We start from the raw sequence: 10,999 nt of genomic DNA, 5'->3' as shown, positions 1-10,999 counted from the left end.
TGGGTGGGATGCCTTCCAATGGATGAGAGGATTCAAGGGGGTGAGACCCTTCCTTCCTGCGGAGAGCAGGATAGAGCCCAGCACATCAACAGGGGGCGTCAGGCCCCTTCACTCCTGCACCTCCTCCAGCGTCCCTCGCCCCACCCCCGCCTAGAATCCCATACTCCAGGAGGGGCCGGCCAGCTGTTGAGCCTCTGAGCCCTGAACGGACCGGATCGCGTCTGCTAGAAAGTCTTTCTACTAGAAGTTGCTGTCAGTTCCCCAAGGGTGACAAGGTGAGGGGACAGTCACAGTGTAAGTTCCTCCTGCTGCTCTGGGGAACCTAGAGGGCAGGGTGTGGCCCTGGCCCTAGGCCCTCCTGAGTTTCCACCCTCCATGACCAGACCACCATTCCATCCTCTTCCTGCCCAGCTGCCCTGGGAGGCAGGCCAGCCACTGTCGATGGGCCAGGAAGGGGGTGCTGAGTGGGGTGGGGGGTGCAAAGCACAGCTCTGAACCCCATATCATTCTAGATTTTTCACCACCAGCATCTAGATGCCCAAGAGTTGACCTGATGGACTCAGAGACCAAGTCCAGGTCCTCACCTCTTGGAGGAGCTGCCTGACACAGGAGCGTGTCGTAACCATCTGTCTGGGCACTGGCCACCTGCTCCCCTGGGACTATGCCCACCCAGCTTTCTTGTCATTGTTGATTTAGACGAATTCTCCATCTACCAAAGATATGAAGAGAACTGTGGAGGAGACTCCGAGGCTGCAGGGGGCAGGGGGTGGAGGGGCTGGTGGGTCAGGCTGCACTTGGGTGACCCAGTCTGCCCTGAAAGGTCCAGGGTGCAAGACAGGTGGCCCAGGGCTTTGGGTCCAGAGTAGCCTGTCTCAGTGGCAAGGTGCAGACCACTTCAACCTGGAGAGTACCCCCCCCTGCCCCCCGCAGGGAGTGGAGCCATGTAGGGATCAGTGCCAGTGGGGACACTGCTCTCAGAGCGAGTACTGGGAGTCCCGTGTGCCTGGTGCAGGAGGGAGGGCGGGGATGGTGGGAGGGTGGGAGGGCGGGACGGCAGGGCACACCCACCCCTTCCTTGGCCCCAGCCCACGTGCATCCTGTCCCACAGCCTCTCGCTTGTATCCTTCCCGTCCGTCGGGGCCTGGCTGCAGTCTCCCTGTACTGTGGGGTGTGGTTTGCAGTCAGCTGCCCCTACCCGCCCCTTCAGGGGCATCCTGGGCTGTCCCAGCAAAGACCAGCCCACTCCCCTGGACCTGGTGGCCAGTACTGGGAACGGTGGCCACAGTGGAACTGAGGGGCTGCCTGGGGGCAGCTGGAGAGGGGGGGACTGGGTCGTGATTGTGGGGAAGGGACCAGACCAAATGCCCCCTGGAGTGCCCCGTGGGCAGCAGCCCCGTGTCCTGAGCCGGCTCATTGGCTGCTGGATGGGTCCCCGGCCTCCTGCATTGGCTCCCCAGAGGTGGGGCGGGGGGCAGCAGACTGCTTCTCTCTGCTTCCTGCAAACTGCACACCCCTCCACGCCAGACCTCTTCCTCCATCCTCAAGGCCTCGACCCTTCCCTGGGCCCCTCCAGCCCCAAACAGCTTCTGCTGGCATCGAATCTCTCCCCTGAGACACCCTAACCCTACTGGTTTCCAGAATTTCCCCAAGAAGGCAGCACACATGTGCATCTGTTTATTTCATGCATGGAGACGTGTCCCCAAACTGGAGGAGGGGCAAGAACATGGATACAAAACTGGTCAGCTCAGATGGCACCACCACAGCTTAATTTACGGCCCTGTCGGTGTCTGCATGTGCAGAGCTTCACACACACACACACACACACACACGGCATTTGACACAGGAACAGAGGCCAGTTGACAGACACTGTTTGCAGCCTGCCTAAAATATTGCAATTGTGTTTATTAAAAATGTGTGTGAAGGGAAGATCGTGCATCCATCTGAATAAAGTGTCCCCCCTCAGGCCCAGGCGGGGATGCCCCCCAGGCAAGCCACGCTCACCTGTGCCCGCCCCAGCTTGGCATGTCCCGGCTGAGGGAGATGGGCTGGGCCTGTGAAGTGTATGAACTGGGCCCCACCGTGTGGACAGCACAGGGGGCAGAAGGAAGCCCCATTGCAGCCCAGCCGGTGCCCGGAGCCCACCTGCAGCCCGTCCAGGACAGCGTGGGCGGGGACTCGGGAAGGAATGCTCTGTGTGTTGGGCCCCCAAGAGGACCTGGGGTGCTGGCTTGCTCCTCAGAGCCTCCCACTCACCCCTGCTGAGGGGCAACACCTGGAGCCCGGGGGCCCTCCTGCCCCTCCACCATCAGCCCCCCTGCGGCTGCCTGGGGAAGGGGTGATGAGGCAAGGCTGCCAGAGAGCGCGGCCCAGGGTGAAAGTGGCATTTGGCTTCAGCATTAAGGCCAGCATGGGGCAGAGGGCCCTGTGGGAAAGGCCAGCGCCTCGCCAAGGGTATCCCGTGTGGCAAGCCCCCCCAGGTCCCTCCTGCTGTCCTGTGGCCATGGGTCCCTCTGTCCACAGGGGCCGTGCTCACGGAGTCTCTGCCTCCATGGGGCTGGCTTAAAGTGCTAGGTGCCTGGGAGGGAGGCTCGGCCTCCCCTGCCCACTAGTCCTGCAGACAATGCCCACGCCGTCCCCACCGGGCTCTTATTTGAGGATGTAGTTAATGAGCAGCTGACATGCCAGGAACACGCAGAGCAGGAACCAAGAGCGAGGGCTGTGCAGGGGGCCCAGGGCTGGGGCCTGCCTGGTGCGGGCCGTGGAGCTCAGCATGGCCGAGAGGTGCCTGGAACGAGAGGGCGCGGTGTCAGCCTAGGCCAGCCAAGCAGCACGGTGAGGAGTCTGGCCCTCGGGTGAAAACGGAGCCGGGGGGCTCGCGTAGGGGAGGGCCCCAGGGCACAGTGGCTGCCTGGGGCTCCCTGGGCACACCCTCCAGGAAGAGGGGTCAGGGCTAGTGGAGCTGGGGCTCTCACATCCCCCCTCCCACCTCCACTGCTGTGGGCTGAACAGAGTCTGCAAAGTCCTGTGTTGGAGTCCTGACCCCCAGCAGCCAGAACACAACTGTTTGGAGGTGTGACCTCTACAGAGGTAAATAAAGTAATGGGGTCACTAGGCTGGGCCCTCATCCCACAGGACTGGGGGTCCTTGTGAGAAGATAAGGTCAGGACACAGACATACACAGAGGGACAACCCTGTGAGGACGCAGGGAGGAGACGGCCGTCGTCTGCATGCCTAGGAGAGCAGCCTCGGGAGGACCAGCCCTGCTCTGATCTGGGATTTCCAGCCTCCAAGCCGGGCAGGGGCAGATGTCTGTATCTGAAGCTGCCGGTCTGGGGCTTGGTTGGCAGCCCAGGAAAGCTGCAGCCCTGTCCTGGCCTCTTGACATCACTGTGTCTGGACCAAAAGCAGAAGCTATTGGCTGTTTTTCCTCCACCTCCATCACAGCAAAGCAGCAAATCTCCTTCTATGGTGCCCCAAGCCCCCTCCAGGTTCCCACGGCCTGCAGGCCGGGCTCCTCCGTCTCGGTCTCTCACCTCAACTCCCCCTCCTCCTGGCAGCAGCCATCCTGTGGTGCCCGCCACTCTGGACTGACCTCTGCATTCCCCATTTCCAGCTCCGCCCTGCCCAAATGCATCCTCCTCCAGGAAGTGCTCCCTGATCATGGAAACCACGTTCCTCCCCTACTCTTACAAGGTGTCGAGTCTCCGTTTCCCTTGGCCCTGCACAGCATCACGGTGGAGCTGGTACCGAACGGTGAGAAACACCTCTGGCCCCCTTGGGTGAGTTGCAGGGGAGTAGGGCTGCCTCGTTACAGACCTTCCTCCGGCCCCAGGGCCACTGCTGTGAACCCCAGTCCACACACTGGGAGACTGAGGCCCAGACAGCCCAAGGCTTTGCAGTTCAGAGACTTGAAGCCTTGACTGGAGCCTGGCTCTGGGGCAGGGCTGGCGAGCAGGGCTCTGTCTCCCCGCAGGGGGCGAAACCGAACATGTTCCCAGGACTCCCAACATGACTCGCTGTTTCCGAGGTCCTACTGGTCTTGGGGCTGGGGGGCCACTGCCGCCAGCACCTCCTTCCAGCTTCCATCTAGCTCCGCCCCTCACCAGCTCCGGCCGTCCTGCACTCTGACCCCGTACCCCCCAGCTGGTCCTTCGAGGGCGGCCCACCTGTGCAGCTCCTGCTGGGCCTCCCGAATGGACAGGATCGCCTCGTGCAGCACCTGCAGCCGCCGCGCCTCCTTCCCACACCGAGGGCACGGGCTCTCGCAGCCTACAGGCGTCAGGAAGGAGCGGGGAGCGGTGAGGATGGGCGGGTGGGGGCCCGGGGCCACGGCCCGCCTCCTTGCAGCCCCTGCCACAAGAGGGAGGTGGTGCCCACCCCGGAGGGAACTCCCAGGCTCAGCCTGATAAGCCCAGGTGGGTCAAACGGGGAGACAGGCACTCCCTGAAGACAGGGGACCAGGAAGCTGGGGCCCAGCTGGAGAGTCCCAGACAGGCAAGCCCCGCCCCTCGCCAAGGGCAGGCTCAGAGCCCGGCCCCCTCCCGCGCCCCCGCCGGCTTCACTGGTCCAGAGGGGCCGGCCCACAGGTCTCACCCGGAACAATGTCCTCGTCCGCCTCCTCCTCCTCCTCCTCCTCCTCGTCAGAGAGCTCGGGGCAGGACTCGGGCGTGGAGCCGCTGCTCTCGGTGACCTGGCTGTGGCCGGAGGGCTGGTCGCTGGGCTTGCGGAGCCGGGGGTTGGGGGCGGACCCCTGGGGGGAGACGGAGCGGCTGAGCCGGAGCCCACCCACACCCACCGCACCCGCGGGGCCTCCTGTGCCGGAGAAGAGGCGGCCGGCAGCGGCGGAGGCTGCTGGCTCTGGGCGGGTGACAGGCCTGGCCCTGACCTGACTGCAGCGCCCACCACCACCCCACGACCCCCAATACAGGGGGAGACGACGGGGTCGGGGCCGTCGGACTCCGGAGCCGGCAGGGCTGACCCTCTCAGCGCGCTGACGGCAGGGGCTTCCCCAGCGTGGACACAGGGACCCCCGGGCTGGCCAGCTTCAGAACAGCCTCCAGAGGACAGGGGTGCCGCGTGACCGCAGGCCTGTCCCCGCGAGGGCCTGGGGGGTGCCCGACACCCTGCATGGGAGCCCTCGGCCCCGATGAGTGTGGTCAGAGCCGGGGCAGGGGGCTTCCCACACAGGCAGGTTTTGTGGTGTGGTGGAGCCGGTGCTGACCAGAGAGGCTGAGGAGAGGGAGGAGGGTGAAGAGGCCTGCCCAGGGGGCCTCGTGCGGGAGAGACTGGGCTATCTGCCCCGGCTGAGGGGCTGCGGCATGTGGGAGAAGGGGCTAGGACACACACAGCTCAGGAGGTACCTCGGCCCCCGTTTGCTGGGGAAATTGGGGCCACTAGGCAAAATGGGGGAGCCCACCCCTCCCTGCCCAGGGGGGAGTGTCCCCCAGTTGTATGCACAGTGGGCGCCCAGTGGGCGCTGTTCCACACGTGGGGCCACCCTGGGCTCCCCCCGAAATGGCACCTCTGCCAGAGTGCTCCTCCCTTGTGCTCCCCAGGGCCTCTCGCTGTCCTCCCCACCCCACCCCCACCCCCTGCCTCTCCCACCCTCCTCACCCACCCACAGAGGCCCAGGAGTCTGTGCAAATGCCACCTCCTCCTTCTCCTGCTACTTGGGCAAGCCCCTGGGCTGCCCTGAGGCTCAGTGTTTCATCTGTACAATGGGATACCGCCCGGCCGACACCGCGGTTCTGGGGAGCGATGGGGCAGGGCCATTGCACCCCAGCACAGTGCCCTGAACATGGGGGTGTCCCAGGAACTGCGTGTCCTGCAAGTCCAGGGATCTTGGCCCCTTGCTGGGTGGGAAACAGGGACCCAGGGGGACACCAGGGGAGACCCTGCTGGGATGTGTGTAGGTCAGAGTGTGATGGGGACCCAGAAGAGGAGGGCCAGGTTAGCTGGGTGTGAGGTGGGGGCGGAGGAGCGCAGGCCGGGCCCAGGGGTGGTTCTGACCTGGTGCCTGGGCCCCGGGCTGCCCAGGAAGGCGGTCTGGCCAGCCATGGTCCCCCGCTGCAGGGTGTGCAGGACCCCATCTTGCTCAAACTGGGCGATGTCCTTCAGGGGGTCCCAGGGGCTGTGGCTGGGGGGGTCCAGAGAGTGTGGGTTGGCAGGGGTGGTGTCCCCCACAGTGAGGGGCCCCCTCCCGGCCCAGCCCTCAGCCTCTCATCAGAGATGGAGCCCCCAGGGGAGTGACCACAGCCTGCCCCCGTGAGCAGCCCCCGCGTGGCCCTCCCTCCCCATCCGTCAGGGCCAGGACAGTGGCGGTCTGCCGGCAGCCCGCCGCGCAGCCCAGGCCCAGTCCGCCGGCACTCACTTCTCATATCGGTAGCGCCACTCCTGGGTGGCAGGGTCCAGGTGGAAGAGCTGGGGTGTCCAGGGCACCAGGTTCTGCTGGCGCTCTCGGGCCCGCTGCCGCTGCGCCTCCTCCAGGGAAAACTTCTCCTGTGTGGCTTTGTGCTGGTCACCCTCACTGATGGCCCTGGTGACGTGCTGCCAGAGCCTGCGAGTGGAGCACCCGCTCTGAGCCAAGGGGACCTGGGCAGCCTTGTCCCTTCACACTAGAGGGGAGGCTCAGAGCAACCTCCACTTGACTGCCTCCAGTAACAGGATGCTCACTACATATCAGGGTGCCCATCTCTCCTGGGCACTGTTTATTTACCATGAGATGGTTCTTTCCTATGCTGGGCGCACACTTGGCATCAGCAGGGCCCTCCCTACAGAGCTCACTCTTCCCCAGGCCTCCCTTTCTCTCCATCCAGCTTCCCACAGCCGGACGTGTCCTCTGCCACTAGGGATCCCCTCGGGTCTGTCCTCGTGCCAGGGACATCCAGGGAACATGCATCCAGGGGATCGCAGCTGCCAGCCTGGCCGCTCCGGCTGGGGTCGGAGGTCCTGCAGCACCCAGGCCTCACCTCTCCGACTCCAGCTCCGTCTGTTCTTCCAGCAGCACCGTGTACCGCTTCAGCCGCTGCCTGCGCACCTCTTCGCTGGGGTTCCAGAAGAGCTCGGTGCCTCCTCTGCCCTCCTCCTTGATGAACACTTCCCTGTCCTGCCCCAGATGGCCGGGCGGGTCAGAGGTGCCGGCCGTGGCCTCCAGAGCCCGGGCCCGCCCGCCCGCCCGCGCCTGCCCGGAGGCGGGTCTTACCCAGTGTCCCGTGAGCCGCGCCAGGACCTCCTCGCCCGACGTGATCTTCCCCGAGATCTGGTTGATGCTCGTGCTGCCCCCGAAGAAGGGCTGTGGGGACATGCCCGAGATGGACGCGGGTGAGGGCGCTGAGCTGGGGAGCAGGAGGGGCCCCTTCCTCGTGGGGGTGCGAGCTCCCAGCCCCGGTGCACAGAAGGGGCGGCCACACTTGCCCGTGGCCCAGCCGGAGCTCCAGGGTGCAGGGTCCCTGACAGACCTTGGTGCCCCGTGGTGGGGACGGGCCTCGGCCTCTCCTGGCTCTGCTGTGTGGTCTGCGGGCAGCCCCTTCCCCTCTCTGCACCCCTCACAGGGCCCGGCTGTGCTACGGAAGGCCAGGAACTGCTCGCCCGTGTGCCCCTGCTCAAAAAACCATCCCTGGGCACAGAGAGGGTGGTGGGGGAACCCCCCAAGGCCTCGCCTTTCCCCTGCCCGAGCCCCACACCCCCCAAGACCCTGGGGTGGCTGAGCTGCCTGCGCTACCTTGAGCTTGAACTCCAGCTCAGCCTGCAAGCTGTTCTTCTCACACTCAATGGTCACCCTGCCACCCAGCTCCATGGTCATCGTGCCGTAGAGGATCCCTGCAACACAGCCATGGCGGGGGTCAGGGCCGCCCTGGGGCCCACTGAGCCCCCAGGCCTCGGTGGAGTCCCAGCAGCGCTGAGACGGGGATGAGTGTGTCAGGCCCCGAGGGTGAGAAGGGAGCAGGGATGACAGGTGCTCCCGGGGGCCAGCGCTGCCAGGAGGGTGAAAATCGGACCTGGCTCCTCACGGGCCTGCTACCCCCAGTGGACGGGGTCTCTGGCCCCGGGGCCTTTGCTCATGTGAGTTGCTAAGTCTCAGAGACACCCTCACCCTTAACTGGGTCACCTCCTCCAGGAAGCCCCTGTTCCAGGCTCCCAGGAGCCCCACTGTCCCCTATGAGACCCTCATCACTGTGGGTCACTTGGCTGCACAGTTCCTGCCCTGCGTGGGTCTGTTTTAACTTAATACGTCAATGTTTTAATTAGCAAAGGAAAGCATGAGTCTTCTATTTCTGGTCAGATGGAAGGCTTACTCTGAAAGAAAGAAATGAGGAAGGAAGGGGAGAAGAGAAGGAAGAAAGGAAGGATCACTGTCACCCTAAGACACTTAGAGATGTGGGGTAAAATATGTCTTTCGAAACTTCTTAAAAAACACAAGCTAATTGAAGTAGCAACATGGCGGGAATCACCCCCAAATCCTCCAGGCACCCAATGGAAAAGCTACACTGAAGGGAGGGGCCTCCGAGCTGCTCGGGCGCTTCTCCAGGACAGGGCGGCGTGGGGTCAGAGAAGCAGGTGCAGGGCCCCGCGTGTGGGGTGAGGGCATCAGAGGCCCTAGAACTGTCTACAGCCGGCTTTGCGGTTTTGACTTTGGAACCAGGCACCTGTTTTCATTTACAAAATTATTTTAAAGATAGCAATTCCTAAAAATCCAAAGTGTAATGAAACTAAAGCCCAGAATGAGTGTCCCTTGGTGGCATGACCTGAGTGGGGAGTATTCAGTGACCTTACAGATCCCAGTGGGACCTACTGAGGATGGGAAGGAGTGCAAAAATCACAGCCCATGCTGCCTTCATGGCCTTCCCTGGGGGCTCAGATGGTAAAGAATCTGCCTGCAGTGGCAGGAGACCCGGGTTCAGTCCCTGGGTTGGGAAGATCCCCTGGAGAAGGGAATGGCTACCCACTCCAGTATTCTTGCCTGGAGAATCCCATGGACAGAGGAGCCTGGCGGGCTATAGTCCATGGGCTCGCAGTGACTCAGATACGACTGAGCAACTTTCATCCTGCTGGCGGGCGGGGCTGTGTTGTTGTGAGTGCTGTGGGTAGGGTGTGAGTAAGATAGAAAGTGATTGTGGTGGGCTCATGGAAATGGGCTGTCTTGTATGGGAGAAAGACATTTCACATGTGCTAAATGGGGTGGACAAAAACCCACTGTCTTGAATCTGGATTGGAAACGTAAGTGTGAACACATCCGTTTTAATCTTAAAAAAACAAAACATTCTATGTTCAGCTCAGCGGAAAGCCCTAGGGAAACAGAGACCAGACCACTCAAAGGAAGCAGACCTCACCTCCAGACAATGGTGTCTAAGTCTAAAATAGCTCTTCCTAGTCGGAGAAGGCAATGGCACCCCACGCCAGTATTCTTGCCTGGAAAATCCCATGGACCGAGGAGCCTGGTGGGCTGCAGTCCATGGGGTCGCTAAGAGTCGGACACGACTGAGCGACTTCACTTTTACTTTTCACTTTCATGCATTGGAGAAGGAAATGGCAATCCACTCCAGAGTTCTTGCCTGGAGAATCCCAGGGACGGGGAAGCCTGGTAGGCTGCCGTCTATGGGGTTGCACAGAGTTGGACACGACTGAAGCGACTCAGCAGCAGCAGCAGCAGTGGAAAAAACCAGAGACTCCCTGGAGAAATGGCTGATTCATGGGCTAGAGCAGAAACGCCCAAGTCTCCTGGGATCAAGGCAGGAGGAAGCAGGCTGCTCGGGCTGGGTGTACCAAGGTCCCAGGGCCAATCTGAGGGCGCCTGCCGGCCAACGTGGCACAAGGAGCAGCCAGCGTGATTCCAGCTGGAATACTCTTTATGATCATGCATGTTCTGATCAAACCATGCTCAAAGCAACATGACCTCACCCAGGACCACCTTTGGAGGACTTCAGGGGGAAAACTCATTACTGTTTTGAAAATGCCAGGCTGGATGAATCATAAGTTGGAATCAAGATTTCTGGGAGAAACATTATATCAACAACCTCAGATATGCAGATGATACCACTATAATGGCAGAAAGTGAAGAGGAACTGAAGAGCCTCTTGATGAGGGTGAAGAGGAGACTGAAAGAAACTCAACACAGAAAACTAAGGTCATGGCATCTTGTCCCATCATTTCACACACGGCAAATAGAAGGGAAAAAATGGAAGCAGTCACAGATTTTATTATCTTGGGCTCCAAAAATCAATGTGGACATAACGACATCCAAGAAATTAAAAGACACTTGCTCCTTAGAAGGAAAGCTATGACAACCCTGGACAGTGTATTAAAAAACAAGAGACATCACTTTGCTGACAAAGGTCTGTATAGTTAGTCTAAGCTATGGTTTTTCCAGCAGTCATGTACAGATGTGAGAGTTGGTCCATAAAGAAGGTTGAGTGCTGAAGAATTAATGCTTTCGAATTGTGGTAGTGGTAAAGACCCCTGAGAGTCCCTTGGACTGCAAGGAGATCAAACCAGTCAATCCTAAAGGAAATCAACACTGAATATTCATTGGAAGGACTGATGCTGAAGCAAAGCTCCAATACTTTGGCCACCTGATGCGAAGAGCTGACTCACTGGAGAAGACCCCGATGTTGGGAAAGATTGAAGGCAGGAGGAGAAGGGGACGACAGAGGATGAGATGGTTGGATGGCATTACTCACTCAGTGGACATGAATCTGAGCAAACTCTGGGAGACGGTGAAGGACAGGGGAGCCTGGTGTGCTGCAGTCCACAGGGTCACAAAGAGTCAGACATGACCAAGCAACTGAGCAACAACAACAACATTTGGAAAAGAGAAAAAATCTGGCATTTATCTGGCATGTGCCAGACCGAGTGGCTAAGCATGTGGTAGTGAGTGGGAGTTTCTCTTTGCAGAAGATTGCCTGCTGGCTGGAGGAGGAGCAAGGGACCATCACCACTGGCGGTACCGCCCAGGTTAGCGGAAGCAGGCGCTGAGAATCCACATCCCATCCCTGCCACTACC

The 10,999-nt window shown here is 61.1% G+C and overlaps 1 protein-coding gene across 3 annotated transcripts in view; it reads right to left on the bottom strand.

Annotated features, from left to right (window-relative positions):
- Window positions 1–1,882: 1,882 nt before the first annotated feature.
- OSBPL5 (oxysterol binding protein like 5) overlaps window positions 1,883–10,999 on the bottom strand; it is a 67,427-nt gene continuing 58,310 nt past the window's right edge. For all 3 annotated transcript variants that reach the window (XM_025286890.3, XM_006041274.4, XM_025286889.3), the window contains 8 exons: window positions 7,721–7,818; window positions 7,202–7,291; window positions 6,969–7,105; window positions 6,371–6,556; window positions 6,010–6,136; window positions 4,594–4,750; window positions 4,167–4,269; window positions 1,883–2,785 (listed from right to left, as the gene is read on the bottom strand). In XM_025286890.3, the coding sequence (XP_025142675.3) occupies window positions 2,647–2,785; window positions 4,167–4,269; window positions 4,594–4,750; window positions 6,010–6,136; window positions 6,371–6,556; window positions 6,969–7,105; window positions 7,202–7,291; window positions 7,721–7,818 (1,037 nt within the window). In that variant the 3' untranslated portion in view covers window positions 1,883–2,646. The remainder of the gene's footprint in view (window positions 2,786–4,166; window positions 4,270–4,593; window positions 4,751–6,009; window positions 6,137–6,370; window positions 6,557–6,968; window positions 7,106–7,201; window positions 7,292–7,720; window positions 7,819–10,999) is intronic.

Source organism: Bubalus bubalis, chromosome 5 (genome assembly GCF_019923935.1).
Source record: "Bubalus bubalis isolate 160015118507 breed Murrah chromosome 5, NDDB_SH_1, whole genome shotgun sequence".
Classification (NCBI taxonomy): domain Eukaryota; kingdom Metazoa; phylum Chordata; class Mammalia; order Artiodactyla; family Bovidae; genus Bubalus; species Bubalus bubalis.
The sequence above is the reverse complement of the archived record's forward strand: the minus strand, read 5'-3'. Positions and strand labels throughout refer to the sequence as shown.